General features: G+C 45.8%; 1 protein-coding gene across 5 annotated transcripts in view; it reads right to left on the bottom strand.

Moving 5' to 3' along the window:
- plekhm1 (pleckstrin homology domain containing, family M (with RUN domain) member 1) overlaps nucleotides 1-19876 on the bottom strand; it is a 72512-nt gene that overhangs the window by 39325 nt on the left and 13311 nt on the right. For all 5 annotated transcript variants that reach the window (XM_070864688.1, XM_070864686.1, XM_070864691.1 and 2 more), the window contains 3 exons: nucleotides 19120-19200; nucleotides 16573-16817; nucleotides 12575-13222 (listed from right to left, as the gene is read on the bottom strand). In XM_070864688.1, the coding sequence (XP_070720789.1) occupies nucleotides 12575-13222; nucleotides 16573-16817; nucleotides 19120-19173 (947 nt within the window). In that variant the 5' untranslated portion in view covers nucleotides 19174-19200. The remainder of the gene's footprint in view (nucleotides 1-12574; nucleotides 13223-16572; nucleotides 16818-19119; nucleotides 19201-19876) is intronic.

Raw genomic sequence — 19876 nt, 5'->3', positions numbered from 1 at the left:
ACATTCCATTAACTCTGGATCAGTTCCTATCGAGTGGAGGGTAGCCAATGTAACCCTACTTTTTAAAAAAGGAGGGAGAGAGAAAACAGGGAATTATAGACCGGTCAGCCTGACATCGGTAGTGGGTAAAATGATGGAATCAATTATTAAGGATGTCACAGCAGCACATTTGGAAAGAGGTGACATGATAGGTCCAAGTCAGCATGGATTTGTGAAAGGGAAATCATGCTTGACAAATCTTCTGGAATTTTTTGAGGATGTTTCCAGTAGAGTGGACAAGGGAGAACCAGTTGATGGGTATATTTGGACTTTCAGAAGGCTTTCGACAAGGTCCCACACAAGAGATTAATGTGCAAAGTTAAAGCACATGGGATTGGGGGTAGTTTGCTGACATGGATTGAGAACTGGTTGTCAGACAGGAAGCAAAGAATAGGAGTAAATAGGTACTTTTCAGACTAGTGGGGTACCGCAAGGTTCTGTGCTGGGGCCCCAGTTGTTTACAATGTACATTAATGATTTAGACGAGGGGATTAAATGTAGTATCTCCAAATTTGCAGATGACACTAAGTTAGGTGGCAGTGTGAGCTGCGAGGAGGATGCTATGAGGCTGCAGAGCGACTTGGATAGGTTAGGTGAGTGGGCAAATGCATGGCAGATGAAGTATAATGTGGATAAATGTGAGGTTATCCACTTTGGTGGTAAAAACAGAGACAGACTTTTATCTGAATGGTGACAGATTAGGAAAAGGGGAGGTGCAACGAGACCTGGGTGTCATGGTACATCAGTCATTGAAGGTTGGTATGCAGGTGGTTAAGAAAGCAAATGGCATGTTGGCCTTCATAGTGAGGGGATTTGAGTACAGGGGCAGAGAGGTGTTGCTACAGTTGTACAGGGCCTTGGTGAGGCCACACCTGGAGTATTGTGTACAGTTTTGGTCTCCTAACCTGAGGAAGGACATTCTTGCTATTGAGGGAGTGCAGCGAAGGTTCACCAGACTGATTCCTGGGATGGCGGGACTGACCTATCAAGAAAGACTGGATCAACTGGGCTTGTGTTCACTGGAGTTCAGAAGAATGAGAGGGGACCTCATAGAAACGTTTAAAATTCTGATGGGTTTAGACAGGTTAGATGCAGGAAGAATGTTCCCAATGTTGGGGAAGTCCAGAACCAGGGGTCACAGTCTAAGGATAAGGGGTAAGCCATTTAGGACCGAGATGAGGAGAAACTTCTTCACCCAGAGAGTAGTGAACCTGTGGAATTCCCTACCACAGAAAGTTGTTGAGGCCAATTCACTAAATATATTCAAAAAGGAGTTAGATGTAGTCCTTACTACTAGGGGGATCAAGGGGTATGGCGAGAAAGCAGGAATGGGGTACTGAAGTTGCATGTTCAGCCATGAACTCATTGAATGGCGGTGCAGGCTAGAAGGGCCGAATGGCCTACTCCTGCACCTATTTTCTATGTTTCTATGTCTATGAAACATTAGGTTTTCAACAGTACAATTTAGTGTTCTGGAGTCTCTGCCACAAATCCATATACTGTCATAGGACAAAACCTGGAATTAAACTACAACAGTCTGAGTTACTTTCGTGGCATGAAGGGAATGGACTCCAATCAGGACCTCTTTGATTATTGTAAAGTCTGCATGTAAAGTTTTGAGTGGGAGACATCCTTCACTGACTAGGTGCTTCGGGCAACACGGAGTAGGAGAATCAACTGACTAACAAAACTTAGAAAACACTGATCAAAAGTTCGATCACATGAGTAGTCAAGATCACATGATAGTAAATATGGAGGAGCACAGAGATTTCCAAATAATAAAAAGGCTACAAAGTAATGTGATGGAAAATCCAAATATCAATCGCCCAAACAGAAAGCTCAACCAAAGTATCCTTGATTCTGAAACTGAAAGACTTCATTCAAGTAAAGGTGTTCCTATCCATTCAGAATCCCCAAGCGATCTCTTGGGAAGTAAGCCACTCTGATAGTGCTTATGCCATCCAATATTTTGCAAAGTTATACAGAATTTTATTTTGAAAACATGATAGTGCTCATGTTGACAGCCCCATACAGGAGGCAGTTATAGTGAAAATATCTTGATGTACTCACACGATATGTTTTAAGCACCATGCTGGAAATCTGATGCCTTCTGAATTGCCAAAGGACATTGCTACATAGAAACATAGAAAATAGGTGCAGGAATCGGCTATTCGGCCCTTCGAGCCTGCACCGCCATTCAATAAAGATCATGGCTGATCATTCCCTCAGTACCCCTTTCCTGCTTTCGCTCCATACCCCTGATCCCCGTAGCCATAAGGGCCATATCTAACTCCCTCTTGAATATGTCCAATAAACTGGCATCAACAAAACTCTGCGGCAGGGAATTCCACAGGTTAACAACTCTGAGTGAAGAAGTTTCTCCTCATCTCAGTCCTAAATGGCCTACCCCTTATCCTAAGACTATGTCCCCTGGTCTGAACTTCCCCAACATCGGGAACATTCTTCCTGCATCTAACCTGTCCAGTCCCGTCAGAATCTTATACGTTTTTATGAGATCCCCTCTCATACTTCTAAACTCCAATGAATGAAGGCCCAGTTGATCCAGTCTCTCCTCATATGACAGTCCAGCCATCCCGGGAATTAGTCTGGTGAACCTTGGCTGCACTCCCTCAATAGCAAGAATGTCCTTCCTCAGATTAGGAGACCAAAACTGAACACAATATTCCAGGTGAGGACTCACTAAGGCCCTATACAACTGCAGTAGGACCTCCCTGCCCCTGTACTCAAATCCCCTAGCTATGAAGGCCAACATACCATTTGCCTTCTTCACTGCCTGTTGTACCTGCATGCCAACCTTCAATGAATGATGAACAATGGCACCCAGGTCTCATTGCACCTCCCCTTTTCCTAATCTTCTGCCATTCAGATAATATTCTGCCTTCGTGTTTTTGCCCCCAAAATGGATAACCTCACATTTATCCGCATTTTACTGCATCTGCCATGTATTTGCCCACTCACCTAACCTGTCCAAGTCACCCTGCAGCCTCTTGGCATCCCCCTCACAGCTCACACCGCCACCCAGTTTAGTGTCATCTGCAAACTTGGAGATATTACACTCAAGTCCTTCATCCAAATCGTTAATGTATATTGTAAAGAGCTGGGGTCCCAGCACTGAGCCATGCGGCACTCCACTAGTCACTGCCTGCCATTCTGAAAAGGAGCCATTTAACCCGACTCTCTGCTTCCTGTCTACCAACCAGTTCTCTATCCACGTCAGTACATTTACCCCCAATACCATGCGCTTTGACTTTGCACACCAATCTCTTGTGCGGGACCTTGTCAAAAGCCTTTTGAAAGTCCAAATACACCATATCCACTGGTTCTCCCTTGTCCACTCTGCTAGTTACATCCTCAAAAAATTCCAGAAGATTCGTCAAGCATGATTTCCCTTTCATAAATCCATGCTGACTTGGACCGATCTTGTCACTGCTTTCCAAATGCGCTGCTATTTCATCCTTAATGATTGATTCCAACATTTTCCCCACAACTGATGTCAGGCTAACTGGTCTATAATTACCTGTTTTCTCTCTCCCTCCTTTTTTAAAAAGTGGTGTTACATTAGCTACCCTCCAGTCCATGGGAACTGATCCAGAGTCGATGGACTGTTGGAAAATGATCAGCAATGCATCCACTATTTCTAGGGCTACTTTCTTAAGTACTCTGGGATGCAGGCCCCAGGGATTTATCAGCCTTGAATCCCATCAATTTCCCTAACACAATTTCCCGCCTAATAAGGATATCCTTCAGTTCCTCCTTCTCACTAGACCCACTGTCGCCTAGTACATTCGGAAGGTTATTCGTGTCTTCCTTCGTGAAGACAGAACCAAAGTATTTGTTCAATTGGTCTGCCATTTCTTTGTTCCTCATTATAAATTCACCTGAATCTGACTGCAAGGGACCTACATTTGTCTTCACTAATCTTTTTCTCTTCACATGTTTATAGAAGCTTTTGCAGTCAGTTTTTATGGTCCCTGCAAGCTTCCTCTTGTACTCTATTTTCCCCCTCTTAATTAAACCGAGTCCTCCTCTGTTGAATTCTACATTTCTCCCAGTCCTCAGATTTGTTACTTTTTCTAGCCAATTTATATGCCTCTTCCTTGGTTTTAACACTATCCTTAATTTCCCTCGTTCACCACAGTTGAGCCACCTTCCCCCTTTTATTTTTACTCCAGACAGGGATGTACAATTGCTGAAGTTCATCCATGTGATATTTAAATGTTTGCCATTGCTTATCCACCGTCAACCCTTTAAGTATCCTTTGCCAGTCTATTCTAGCCAATTCACACATCATACCATCGAAGTTACCTTTCCTCAAGTTTAGGACCCTAGTTTCCGAATTAACTGTGTCACTCTCCATCTTAATAAAGAATTCTACCATACTATGGTCACTCTTCCCTAAGGGGCCTCGCACAAGATTGCTAATTAGTCCCTTCTCATTACATATCACCCAGTCTCGGATGGCCAGCTCTATAGTTGGTTCCTCGACCTTTTGGTCGAGAAAACCATCCCTAATAAACTCCAGGAAATCCTCCTCCACCACATTGCTACCAGTTTGGTTAGCCCAATCAATATGTAGATTAAAGTCACCCATGATAATTGCTGTATCTTTATTGCACACATCCCTTATTTCTTGTTTGATGCTGTCCCCAACCTCACGACTACTGTTTGGTGGTCTGTACACAACTCCCACTAGCGTTTTCTGCCCTTTGGTATTCCGCAGCTCCACCCATACCAATTCCATATCATCCAGGCTAATGTCCCTCCTTACTATTGTATTAATTTCCTCTTTAACCAGTAACACCACCCCACCCCCTTTTCCTCTCTGCCTACCTTTCCTAAATGTTGAATAGCCCTGGATGTGAGTTCCTAGCCTTGGTCACCCTGGAGGCATGTCTCCGTGATGCCAATTACATCATGGTCATTAACTGCTGTCTGCGCAGTTAATTCGTCCACCTTATTCCGAATACTCCTCGCATTGAGGCACAGAGCCTACAGGCTTGTCTTTTTAACACATTTTGCTGTAATGTGGCCGTTTTTGTTTTTTGCCTTGGGTTTCTCTGCCCTCCACTTTTACTATTCTCCTTTCTATCTTTTGCTTCTGCCTCCATTTTATTTCCCTCTGTCTCCCTGCATAAGTTCCCATCCTTCTGCCATGTTAGTTTAACTCCTCCCCAAAAGCACTAGCAAACACTCCCCCCAGGACATTGGTTCCGGTCCTGCCCAGGTGCAGACCATCCGGTTTGTACTGGTCCCACCTCCCCCAGAACCAGTTCCAATGTCCCAGGAATTTGAATCCCTCCCTTTTGCACCACTCCTCAAGCCATGTATTCATCTGAGCTATCCTGCGATTCCTACTCTGACTAGCGCATGGCACTGATAGTAATCCTGAGATTACTACTTTTGAGGTCCTACTTTTTAAATTTAGCTCCTCGCTCCCTAAATTAGTCTTGTAGGACCTCATCCCGTTTTTTTTACCTATATCGTTGGTACTTATGTGCACCACGACAACTGGCTGTTCACCCTCCCTTTTCAGAATGTCCTGCACTCGCTCCGAGACATCCTTGACCCTTGCACCAGGGAGGCAACATACCATCCTGGAGTCTCGGTTGCGGCCGCAAAAACGCCCATCTATTCCCCTTACAATCGAATCCCCTATCACTATAGCTCTCCCACTATTTTTCCTGCCCTCCTGTGCAGCAGAGCCACCCACGGTGCCATGAACTTGGCTGCTGCTGCCCTCCCTAATGAGTCATCCCCCTCAACAGTACCCAAAATGGATGACCGCAGGGGACCCCTGCACTACCTTCTTTCCACTGCTCTTCCTGTTGGTCACCCATTTACTATCTGGCTGTATAACCTTTACCTGCGGCGAGACTGTCATGTATTCAACTGTCATTGTAATCCATGTATAAACTGACCTAAGTTGTACACCGTGAGAACACTGACCACTAGGTGGTGAACTTGTGGGGGACACTCCTAACCTGGACTTTCAGTTATAAAAGTGGAAGCTCCACCCATCTTCTCCGCTTCAGTGCTGGTGAATAAAGGTTACTGGTCACAGAGTGCCTTCTCTGTAGTATGGGCCTAGTGTGCATTTGTACTGTATAGTAAGGGCATATTATTGGCGACGAGAAACTGGGATTTAAACCACGCAAGCATGGCCACTAACAGCACAGATGAGAGGTACTGTGTTGGTGATGATTGGGATGATTTCATTGAGAGACTACAGCAAAGTTTCGTCACTGAGGAATGGCTGGGACAGGATTCGGCCGACAAATGCAGGGCTCATCTCCTGACGGTTTGTGGATCCAGGACGTACTCCCTGATGAAGGACCTTCTAGCGCCAGAGAAGCCGGCAGACAAGACTTTTAAAGAGCTCAGTAAATTAATCAGGGAACACTTTAAACCGTCAAGCAGAATGCACGTGGCGAGACACCGGTTTCACACGCACCGGTTTCACACGCACCGGCGGCGAGAAAGCAAAGCGTTCCAGACTTCGTGGCAGATCTCCGGCGACTGGCAAGCCTATGTAAGTTCCCAGATGCATGCAGAGCGGAGATGCTGTGAGACTTTTTTATTGAAGGCATCGGGCACGCTGGGGTTTTCAGGAAACTGATTGAGACCAAAGACTTGACTCTGGAAACGGCAGCTTTGATGGCCCAGACATTTATATCAGGGGAGGAAGAGACCAGAATGATGTTTGACAAAATTCTTGGTTCAACTGCAACAAATGGACAGGGAGTCAACATTGTTAATGCGGCACACAGTTCTCCAGGCACACAGGGGCAATCGGATATGCCCGAGCATGTAGTCGAACCCAAAGGGGGAATTCAACAGAGACAATGGCTAGCTGAACGGGATTCATGCCATCGCAAGGGACAATGCGGCCATTAATGGGGCCATCAACACCTGTCAATGGTGCGTTTAAGGACAGTTACAAAGACAGTCAGAGACAATCGACGGTAATGGAGCTTTTGTTTCCAACAAAGCTCATGTTGGAGGTGTGGAGGCAAACACAGCCAGAGCTTGCAGGTGTCAGCAATATACCTGCAGAAACTGCAACGTCAGCAGTCACTTGGCACGTATGTGCAGGAAGCCTGCAGCCAGGTTGATATACGAGGAGGACGGGCCCAATGTAAGCCCTACGAGGCCAAATGGACACGGGGGAAATTGCTGGAAGCTGAAGTTTAGCGTGTTCATGTGGAGCACATATACAGTTCATACGGAGCACATATACAGTTCATACACCAGGACGCAACCAATAATGATGAAAGTGCTTCTCAATGGCATCCCAGTATCAATGGAGCTAGACACGGGGGCCAGCCAGTCCCTGATGAGTATCAAACAGTTCGACGAGTTGTGGACGTCCAAGGCCGATTGGCGCACAGCTACGGACATATACAAAGGAGGTCACTCCGGTGCTAGGCAGCACCATGGTAGTTGTGACCCACAAAGATTTGGAGAACAGGTTGCCACTCTGGATTGTCCCGTGGGACGGTCCTGCACTGCTGGGGAGGAGTTGGCTTGCTGTCATGAACTGGAAATGGAGCGATGTCAATGCAATTTCTTCTGTGGAGCAAATATCATGCTCACAGGTCCTGGACAAATTAGACTCACTATTTCAACCCGGCATTGGCACTTTCATGGGGATCAAGGTAGTGATTCACATAAACCCGGACGCCAGGCCAGTACACCACAAGGCCAGAGTGGTGCCCTACATGATGTGGGAAAAGATAGAAGGCGAATTGGACCGCCTGCTGAGGGAAGGCATCATCTCGCCAGTCGAATTCAGTGACTGAGCGAGCCAGATTGTGCCGGTGCTCAAGGCGGATGGGTCGGTCAGGATATGTGGTGATTACAAGGCCACCATCAATCGGGTGTCACTCCCAAGACCAGTACCCGCTACTGAGAACGGAGGACCTCTTTGCGACGCTATCCGGTGGCAAACTGTTTTCAAAATTGGACCTGACCTCAGCTTACATGACTCAGGAGCTGGCGAGTGAGTCGAAGAAGCTGGCCACCATCACGACACACAAGGGGTGGTTTAAGTACAACAGATGTCCGTTCGGGATTCGCTCGGCCGCCACGATCTTTCAACGAAACATGGAAAGTCTCAAGTCGATTCCAAGGATGGTGGTTTTTCAAGACGACATCCTCATCATGGGTTGCGATACTGAAGAACACCTCCACAACCTGGAGGAGATGCTATGCAGACTGGACCGGGTAGGTCTGCGACTGAAAAAGGCGAAGTGAGTCTTCCTAGCTCCAGAGGTAGAATTCCTGGGGGTGAGGGTAGCAGCTACGGGATCAGACCTACTGCGTCCAAAATGGAAGCGATCCAGAGAGCACCCAGATCCCGTAACACGACGGAGCTGCATTCGTTCCTGGGGCTCCTGAACTATTTTGGAAACTTTCTTCCCAAATTGAGCACGCTGTTAGAGCTGCTACAGATGCTCCTACGCAAAGGTCGCGAATGGGTCTGGGGGGACAGCCAGGAAAGGGCTTTTGATAAATTGCGTGCTCTGTTATGCTCCAACAATCTGTTAACGCTATATGACCCATGTAAGAAACTTGTTTTAATGTGCGATGCGTCGTCCTATGGGGTCGGGTGTGTGTTGCAGCATGTTAATGCCAAGGGTCAGTTACAGGCGGTAGCTTATGCCTCCAGAAGTCTGTCCCAGGCAGAAAGGGGCTACGGGATGGTAGAAAAGGAAGCGCTTGCATGTGTATATACAGTAAAAAAAGATGCACCAGTACCTGTTTGGCAGGAAATTTGAGCTGGAGACAGATCACAAACCCCTAACGTCCCTTTTGGCCGACAAGGCCATAAATGCAAATGCGTCAGCACGCATACAGAGGTGGGCACTCACGTTTGCCGCCTATGACTATACAATTCGGCACAGACCGGGCACCGAAAACTGCGCCGATGCACTAAGCAGGCTCCCACTAGCAGCAACCGAGCGTGCTGCTGAGATGGTCATGGCTGTTGAAGCTTTCGAAAGCAAAGACTCACCCGTGACAGCCCGTCAGATCAAAGTCTGGACAAAGAGAGACCCACTACTGTCTTTAGTCAAGAAATGAGTCCTGAATGGGGACTGGGCAGCCACGTACAGGGCATGCCCTGAGGAATTTAAAGCATTTCACAGGCACAAGGATGAACTCTCAATTCAGGCTGATTGCCTACTATGGTGAAACCAAGTAGTCATGCCCAGATGGGCAGAGAGGCGTTCATCCGAGAACTCCACAATGAGCACCCGGGCATTGTCATGATGAAGGCAATTAGTCAGGTCACACGTTTGGTGGCCAGGGATAGATGCAGACCTGGAATGTTGTTTGCAGGTGCAACACGTGTGCCCAGCTGGGCAAAGCGCCCAGAGAAGCCCCCCTTAGCCCCTGGCCCGCCAAGCCATGGTCACGCATCCACGTGGACTACACAGGTCCTTTCATGGGAAAAATGTTTTTGGTTGTAGTAGACACGTACTCCAAATGGATCAAGTGTGACATTCTCAATTCAAGCACATCCTCTGCCACGGTAGAAAGTCTACGGGCAATGTTTGCCGCCCATGGTCTACCGGACGTCTTGGTCAGCGACAATGGCCCATGCTTTACAAGCATTGAATTCCAGGACTTCATGGCAGGAAATGGAATCAACGATGTCAGAACGGCACCATTCAAGCCGGCCTCAAACAGCCAGGTGGAACGAGCAGTGCAGATAATCAAACAGGGGATGCTCAGAATCCAAGGGGGTTTCCTACAAAGCCGCTTATCATGCCTCCTGTTGGCCAATAGATCCCGACCACACTCGCTCACAGGAGTTCCACCCGCAGAGCTGCTAATGAAAAGGACGCTCAAAACCAGGTTATTCCTTATACACCCCACCACGAAAGAAATTGTTGAGAGCAGGTGCCGGTCACAATGTGACTACCATGACGGGAATGCGAGGGCGCGATGTATTGATGTCAATGACTCTGTCTTTGTCCTCAACTACGCTGCAGGGCCCAAATGGCTCGCAGGCACTGTGATTGCTAAAGTGGGGAATAGGATTCTGGTAGTTAAACTTACCAATGGACAAATCTGCCGCAAACACGTGGATCAAACAAAAAGGAGGTTCAGCAACCCCATAGAAGAAGCAGAGGAAGAACATGATGTAGAGTTCACTCCACCACAGGTGACCGAACACCGAAACCAAGTGGAGGAGAGCCCAGTCAGTGTGGACAGTCCGGACAGGCCTGAGGCACCGCAAACAGCAGACACTCAAGCCAGCACCGAACAACCGGAGCCCCAACTCAGGCGTTCCACAAGGGAGTGTAAACCACCAGAGAGACTTAACCTGTGATCCCAATAAGACTTTCGGGGGGGGGGGGGGGGGGGGGGGGGGGAGGTGATGTCATGTATTCAACTATCATTGCAATCCATGTATAAACTGACCCAAGTTGTTCACCGTGAAAACACTGACCACTCGGTGATGAACTTGTGGGAGACACTTCTAACCTGGACTTTCAGGTATAAAAGGAGAAGCTTCTCCACTTCAGTGCTGGCGAATAAAGGTTACCAGTCACAGAGTGACCTTCTCTCTAGTATGGGCCTCATGTGCATTTGTCCTGTATAGTAAGGACATATTAGAGACTAACTCGCTAAACGTGCTATTCACGTCATTCTCAGCATCGTGCATGCTCCAGAGGGAATCCACTCACAGCTCCAGTGCCGTAACGCGGTCTGTCAGGAGCTGGATACACTTCCCGCACACGTAGTCGTCAGGGACACCGGAAGCGTCCCTGACTTCCCACATAGTACAGGAGGAGCATAACACATGTCCGAGCTCTCCTGCCATGACTTAACCTGGAGATTAACTTAATTTGGCAACAACAATGCTAAATGTTACTTACTGATAAAGGAAAGAAAAAGAAAAACTACATACCAATCACCAGCCAATCACTTAGCCCCTTGGCTGTGACGTCACCTTTCGATTTCTTGCTACTTCTTTTTGTCTCCCTGCTGCAGCTGCACCGGCTGGCCTTTATAGGCCGCTCCGCTGTTCCCGGACTCCTGCTGCTCGCACTCCCGCCTCTCCGACGAAAGCTGGGCCTTTATAGGTCACTCCGCTGTCCCCAGACCTCCCGCTGCTCGCACTCCCGCCTCTCCGACTAACGCTGGGCCTTTATAGGCCGCTCCGCTGTCCCCGGCCTCCCGCTGCTCGCACTCCCACCTCTCCGACGAAAGCTGGGCCTTTATAGGCCGCTCCGCTGTCCCCAGACTCCCGCTGCTTGCACTCCCGCCTCTCCGACTAACGCTGGGCCTTTTCGGCCGCTCCGCTGTCCCCGGACTCCCGCTGCTACCACCCAACATCATCAACAGAACCTCAGTCATGGATTCTAAATTGAAATCCACATGGGGCAAAATAAACTTAGCTTCCAAAAGATGGATTGCACAACATAAAACGGCCGGTTGTACTATTCAAAAGAATGTGATTATCCCCATAAAAATGTGAAAATTACAGATGGCAGCAACAATAACTTGTATTTATATAGTGCCTTTAACGTGGTAAAAGTGCTTTATCATCATAGGCGGTCCCTCAAACGAGAATGGCTTGCTTCCACACAAGTTCACATGTTTTAATGAAGGACACAATATTTCGGCCCTGAACTCCAATTGAAGGGGTGGAAGATGCCTGTGCGCGGATTTTTTTCAAATGTGTGGTGACCGTTGCACATTAGCCACCACACGGGCTTGGCAGAGCTAAGCCTTTATCCAGTGGCAAGGGTTAACCAGGGCGACTGGAGACCTGCTCTGCTGCACAGATTTAGTGCGCACACATATCGCAGTGTGGGCAGGCCTGTGTTGACCCTGGACCCTCTGCTCTTTTGGGTCCTGTACCCTCATTTGCCGCACCTCCGACACGAGTTCGCGCCGTTCCACCGCCACAAACATTCACCGCACCTCTGCCACGATCTCTCACCACACCTCTGCCACAAAAACATTCGCCGCTTCTCAGGAGCGTTATCAAACAAACTTTGACACCGAGCCATATAAGATGATATTAGGCCAGATGACCAAAAGCTTGGTCAAAGAGGTAGATTTTAAGGAACGGCTCATGCAGGAAAGAGGTGGAGAGGTTTAGTGAGGGAATTCCAGAGCTTAGGGTCTGGGCAGTTCAGGGAAGGCACGACCGCCAATGGTGGAGCAAGCAAAATCGGGGATGCTCAAGAGGCAAGAATTGGAGGAGCGCAAATATCTCGGAGGGTTGTAGGCAACATTCCTGCTAATTTTGTGTGCGCACGGCCATTAGAACGCTGTTGAGCTGGCTGCGTGGGACCTGCAGATCGCAGCGCGGCCATGTAGCTTAAAGGGAATATTGGTTGTAGGGCTGGACGAGGTTACAGAGATAGGGAGTCAAAAACAGTTTCTTAAAAATGGCATGAAATTCTTAGACAAATATATAATTAGTTTTATAAATAAAAATAAAATGGTTTACATTACAGCACTGAGGTACAGTAGGAGGAAAAATAACACTCACTCTTGGAGAGATTTGTTGGAGCTCTCTGCGCTCGCAATACCCTTGTCTGTATCACAGGACCACAATTCTTCAGTAGCTTGGTCGGGGCTCTTCATCCCATTTACCTGAAGCAGGCTGTCGGAGCTGAGACTGGATGAGAGTTGGGATGACCCAGTTGTTTCCAAACTTAGTGTCGAGGATGCAAGTTTTAGTTTTCCTGAGTGGTGACTGCCGTGTGCAGTCGAGAAACTCACGTGTGTCACTTCAATGATGTCAGACTCAGAGGACTGAGAAGCTGAATCCCAGGATCCTTTCCTTCTGCCTTCAGAAAAGGTCGGCAATAAAAGTTCTGGCAGCTCTGACCCCAAGCATAAACCTGCCAAAGCCAGGGGAGTGGTGGTCCATTCATTTAGCACAGCTGATTTGTAAGAGAGTGCAAATGAAAGAGCTGATAGACCTTGGAGATAGCTCAGCAAAACGTTACTGTCCTCCGAATCGAGCAGTAACGCCACAGGGTGGTAGAAGTCACACAGGCTGTCCTTCTCACGGAAAAGGGACACTAGATAACACTCCATCAGGCCATCATTCAGTGCAAGCCTTACCCAGGCACGACACCGTCCAACATCAGTGTTAATAAAGTTCAAATGCTCCAGCTCGGTCACAACATCTCTGCAAGAATATATATATATTTTTAAATCAGTGTGTTAGATATTTTTTACTGAAAATTTGTTTGATAAATAAGATTAAATTGAACTTCATTTCAAAATGACAGAATCACAGAATTTACAGCACAGGAGGTCATTCGCACACGTGTCTCTGCCGGCCGCAATCCCACTTTCCAGCTCTTGATCTGTAGCCTTGTAGGTTACGGCACTTCCAAGTACATATCCAAGTACATTTTAAAATGTGATAAGGGTTTCTGCCTTTACCACCCTTTCAGGCAGTGAATTCCAGATCCCCACCACCTTCTGAGTGAAAAAAGTTCTCCAACTCCTCTCTACTCCTTCTACCAATGACTTTAAATCTATGCCCCATGGTTATTGACCTCTCTGCTAAGGGAAACAGATTCTTCCTATACACTCTATCTAGGCCCCACATAAATGTTATGCCTTATAATGTAATACAATGCTGATGATTTCCAGACCGATAAACTGTATTATTTTTTACTGCACTGCTCTCTTGAATGTTGGGGTACAGTTCTGCAGATGCTAACATCTTTGTACCTCAACCAATCGGCCACAGACAATGAGGTCAGCTGATTTACTGTAGGGCACGCCATAAGTGAGCCCAATGCTGACCTCGCTAATTTTAAACGGAATCATTTTTAAATGGGTTGAAATGTCTTATTCAACTTATTATTATTTGCAGCATCTTCTGTGCGCAATGCCTGAACGGCAACAAGTATTCAAACGGGCAACATCTTGCATGTAATCACAAAGGTCTCGGGATTGAAGAGAACCACAGCACCAAACTACATTCAGCTTACAAAGCATTGGTTCCATAGGTCAGAGGGCAAAATGCAAATCTTGACTAATTTTTGCATTTAGAAATAATGTGCAAGGGTGAGCACAGCCAGTTACCACTTCCTTCTGTATTGAGGTTTGGAAGTGTAGATACAGTATCTAGAACAGCCTGCCCTACAGGACTCTAAATCAAGTGTGTTGATACAACCAGCTCAAGTTATCTGCTGCTCAAGATTAAATGGCATGGAAAACAAATGGACGGCAGATTGGCACACCAAACAAGATGGTGAGAAAACACCAAACCATCAGCTGTTAGCGGATCCACATTTCATTCACTGAACAAAGAAAGCCCTACTTCTCCAAAATAACACTTCTAAACCTGTGCCAGTATTACTTCCATGCCAATGCAAAGCAGTTTCTGACAGCGCGTGTCAATATGCTATTTAACTGCTGAGGTCATCATAGCCAAGCCTGATCGTGTCCCTTTCCATAATCCCCACACACGCATTTTTTCAGCAGGAGCCCCTGGCCAATAATCTGGAGCAGGAAACTTGGCTAGTCTTTCCTTCCTGCTAGACCAGACTAACTGTAATCTCCCAGCACCAACTGGGAAATGACTCTTGGATCTTCTAGGCTGTGTAATTCATTGGCGGCAAAGCACTTCAGGACATCACGAGGATGTAAAAGGCACTGTATGAAAGCAAGTCCTTTCTTTTATGCTGTGCAGCAGTTTTATCCACTAAGCCTTTGCAAATAAAATCAATAGAATTGATTACCATTAAGATCTTGTAAAGTTATGCCTGATAGAACATAGAAGCCTATGACAAACTCATCTATCTCAAACAATGGTATCACTTTCCAACAACTCCTTTCAGCAAATAGATGTGCAAGTTATACATTGCAATAATACCAGCTAACGACAGATGGTACAATTTCGGTAGCTAATTTAACATAAATAAAAAAGATCAAAAGTGGAAAAAGAGATGCATGCATATACCAATTATGCTTTACACACATATTTAAGAGAAATATATTGGGTGAATGTTACCAAATAAACTTCTTTTAATTGTTTTTTGCAAGGTAACACTTTTAGTCAGTTCTTTTGAAGTTCTATCAATGATGTAAATCATTAAATTAAACCCCACCTAGGTCAATCGGGTCAGCAGATATGCAACCAAATGTAATGTAAATAACTGAAGACTGTTTGGGACAAATTTCAAGTCTCAAGTCCACAAAACAGTCACATTCGTCTCTGAATGAAGTGCCTGCAGATTTCAAGTGGAACAGAAAAGAGAGAGTCGGGATAAATGGGGCATTTTCCAGTTGGCAAACAGTAACTAGTGGGGTGAGGCAGGAATCAGTGCTGAGGCCTCAATTATTTACAATCTATATTAATGACTTGGATGAAGGGTCCGAGTGTAATGTAGCCAAGTTTGCTGATGATGTAAAGATGGGTGGAAAAGCAAATTGTGAGGAGGCCAAAATCTGCAAAGGGATATCGACAAGCTAAGTGAGTGGGCATAAAGTTGGCAGATGGAGTACAAAATGTGGAAAAATGTGAGGTTATCCACTTTAGCAGAAAAACTAAAAAAACAAATTATAATTTAAATGGAGAAAAATTATAACAAGCTACAGTACGGAGATACCTCTGGGTCCTTGTGCATGAAACAAAAAAAGTTGTTATGCAGCTACAGCAAGTAATCAGGAAGCAAATGGAATGTTGGCCTTTATTGCAAGGGGGATAGAGTATAAAAGCAGGAAGTCCTGCTGCAACTGTACAGGGTATTGGCGAGGCCACACCTTGATAACTGCGTACAGTTTTGGTCTCTGTATTTAAGGAAGGATATACTTGCATTGTAGGCTGTTCCGAGAAGGTTCACTAGGTTGATTCTGGAGATGAGGGGGTTGACTGATGAAGATAGTTTGAGTAGGTTGGGCCTATACTCATTGGAGTTCAGACGAATGAGAGGTGATCTTATCGAAACATAATATTGAGGGGTCTTGACAAGGTGGATGCAGAGAGGATATTTCCACTCAGGGGAAACTAAAACGAGGGGGTATAGTCTCAGAATAAGGCGCTGCCCATTTAAAACTGAGACGAGGAGGAATTTCTTCTCTCAGGGTTGTAAATCTTTGGAATTCTCTGCCCCAGAGAGCTGTGGATGCTGGGTCACTGAATATATTTAAGGCGGAGACAGACAGATTTTTGAGCAATAAGGGATTAAAGGGTTGTGGGGAGCGGGCAGGGAAGTGGAACTGAGCCCAAGATCAGATCAGTTATGATCTTATTAAGGGTGGGGGGGGGGGGGGGGCCAAATGGCCTACTCCTGCTCCTAATTTTTTATGTCCTTAACTGGTGTCATAATAATAATCTGGTTCTCCTGCTGCTGAATCTGTCCCTGTAGAGAGTGTGTAGGCAAGTGTTTAAGCACGTGTTTGTATGTGGTGGCAGTGAGAAGGGGATAAGATTTGGTAGGTGCAAAGACTTTAAAGCAAGCAGGCACAGGAATTTCTGCATGAAAATTGAATTAGTTCTACAAAATTGCACCAACTTACCGGTGAGTGACTGATTTAAGCAGCGTCCAAAAGACAGGCTGTGGGAGAGGTGCACGATTGCCCTTTCGTCCTCTGTTTGCTCCGTCTGTTTTGACATACTTCGATTTCAATCCATGCACAAACACTGACTCCAAGACACAGCACAGCACATTTGCATCACTGTCGTCACTGGTTACCACACTGTCAGAGTTTACGTAACGCTTCTGTAAACACTTCAGGGAATTTGCTAGTTTCTTCTTTATCCGCTGAGAACGCAATCAGACAATCAGTTATTTAAGTTTAAATTAATTAAATCCCAATTTCAGAAAATCACACGCAAAACAGAAAACACAATGCCAGGAATTCAGCGGCTGAGATCAGGAATTGGGGTTATTGAACCAGGTAGTTCATCTACTTATCCGGTACTAAAAAAAAGGGGGTCTGAACTGGCAGTGTGAAATAACAGTGAAATGACAACTTCCACAAAATCAAACCCTCACCCAAGAAAATAGACTATATACTATAGTGGAATTGAGACATGGAAAACTTGCACATTCCTGGGAATTATCTTAGCCTTCGGACCCCCATTTGCCACAATGGCCCCAAGTTTCCACATGATTTGCTCCTGATTTTTAGAAGCAACTGGTGGAGAACGGAGTATCTTAGAAATTGGAATTCTCCACATTTAAGTTTTCTGCAGTTCTAGTCAGGTAGAACAGTTTCACTTTTGAACAGAATTTTTTTTCAAAAGGGGGCGTGTCCAGCCCACCGACGCCTGATTTGAAAGTTTCCACAGTGAAAACGTACTCCAAACTAACTTAGAATGGAGCAAGTGAAGATTTTTGTAGGCTTGAAAAAACCTTGTCTACACATTAAAAAATCAGGCGCAGGTTACAAATTAGGCGTCGGGGAACGAGGTGGGGGGGAGGGGCGGGGGGGAAGGGAAGTCATTAAATTCTACAATAAATCCTTAGTTATACTTATAAAAATATTATACAAATAAATCCAACCTGAATAAAAATTTATAAGCAAAGAAAAGATTAAATAAACCATGTTCCTACCTGTGTGAAAGTGCTTCAGGCAGGTCTTTCAGGCAGCGGTTTGCCGTCAGGACCGACCGACGGCAGGGGGAGGGAGGGAGAAAGCTGCAGAAAGCTGCAGGAAGCCTTAGTACTTGAGGCAGCCGTTTGCCATCGGGCCCGACCGACTGCAGGAGGAGGGAGGGAGAAAACTGCAAGAAGCCTCAGTGCTGATCATGGAAGGGCAATGTGGTTTTATTAAAAAATTTTAAAAATTGAGCAGCTGCAAAGAATTTGAATAGCCTCAAACAAGTGCATGTGTCCAGTTTATCACAGTCTATCTTTAATTACAGAATGCACTCCCTCACCCTCACACACAGAAATATCAAGAAAATTAAAATGCAAGCCTTTGCAAGGATTCAATAAACAAATTTTCACTTTTTCTGTAGCACTTTTTAAAATGGCCGAGTGCCAATGTTTACTTCAGACTGCGCGTGCGCGAACGCTCCAATGCGCACACGCAGGGGTGCCGGCACGAAGAAAACTCATTTAAATTGTACCCGCCCCCTCCTACTTACAAAATCGGCGCGAGTGGTAGGCTCCGCCCCCTGTGCGCCGCGCCAATCAGACATCGAGCTGCAAAGCGCTCGAGAATAGCCTGTTTTTTTTCAGGTGCCGTTTTCGGCGCGAAAAACGGGCGCCCAGCTCGGAGGGGCGCCTGTTTTGCCACGAGTGGAAACTCGAGGCCAATATTTCTGCAGCTGTCAATCTGCTTAAACACTCCCTCACGTCCACCTTTGATGCACTTATCCCAAGAAAAACCTTTACTTTATTCCATTCTCCTTGCTTGCCATTGTTAAAGACTGAACCAAACTGTTTGCAATCTCAGCCACCCCCACCACCCACCATTATCTCTAACCTCTTCCAGCCTTACAACCCTTTCCAAACTCAGTTCCTCAGACATCTCCGCCGCCGCCACCCCCTTCCACCATTGGCTCCCATGCCTTCAGCCACCGAGGCCCTACACTCTGAAACTGTCTCCCTAAACCTTTCCATCGCCCTCTCCTCCTTTAAGGCCCTGTGCAAAACCCACTTCTTCGACCACGCTTACGGTCACCTCTATATCTCCTCCTTTGGCTCAATGACGATTTTGTCTGATTATACCTTTGTGAAGCAGTGTGGGATATTTTTCTACATTAAAGATGCTAAATAAATGCAAGTTGTTGTTCATTCTGGAATCAGTGACCAGTCTGGTCAGTCCTTTACGCCAACATATGTAAATAACCACCAGATGTTATTTGAGTACATCCCTCCCAAATATGTTCTATTTCAACTGTGGAAAAAGCAAAAAAAAAACAGAACTCTTCTTTCTCATTCAGATTCCTTCTCTCCCTCGATAAATATTCTACAAATCGTATCTTCTTGATTATTCGAAGAATGAGATTTACGTGACTTCATAAAGCTGAACTTTAGCAATGACACAATGCAAAAGCAGAAGTGCACCCTCTTATGTGTACTTGTCAGCTGTTATTATTTTACTTCCCCTTACCTGTTTAACTTCTCTGGGTGCAACCAAGTTTTCGGGCGTGTGCGTAGAAATCATTGTGTACAGATTCACTCACATTGACACCTTTAGATAGAGGAATGAAGAAACGCTTAGGATCACAGAACAAATTCAGAACTGAAGTGAGCTAACCCTGACTGTGACAAACACATCAAGGCAAAGACATTAAGCTTTCACAATGAATTTCACCTCAAGCCACCAATTTCCCTTGGATGGCGATTTGTGAATCTCAACTCAAGCAGCCAACACCATAAAGCAGAGGTGACCCAAGACAGAAATAAACATCACATTCTCTCTGTAGAACCCCACTTTAGTATCAGCTGGCCATAAACTTCACAATTCAATTAACATCAAGCTCCAGAATTTATTTAAAATAGCTGCCTATAGATGTTCTGCTCTTCAGGAAAATCACCGAGATGGTCAAATGAAGTTTGCTGCAAGTGACTTGAAGACCAGGCTGAGATTCTTTGACCATTTGAAACAACAATATTACCACTTTGGACAATTCACTCTGTGCCATCCTAATATCGAGACACATGAATCAAGTCAATCAGAGCATTTACTTTGAGGAGTGATATACTAATTTGAACTGGAAAAACACAAAGCTTCTATAATGTGCATGATCACCGAGCTATGATGAGCCGATAAGAACATAAAAACTCTACGGTACTAGGCCAAGTTTATGTACCATAAATTTGATTGCCAAGATGTGCTAGAAAAGCCAATAATCCAGGTCTTGAGT

This window comes from Pristiophorus japonicus, chromosome 21 (genome assembly GCF_044704955.1).
Source record: "Pristiophorus japonicus isolate sPriJap1 chromosome 21, sPriJap1.hap1, whole genome shotgun sequence".
In the NCBI taxonomy this organism is placed as follows: Eukaryota; Metazoa; Chordata; class Chondrichthyes; family Pristiophoridae; genus Pristiophorus; species Pristiophorus japonicus.
Note: the sequence above shows the minus strand (reverse complement) of the source record. Positions and strands in the feature narration are given on the sequence as shown.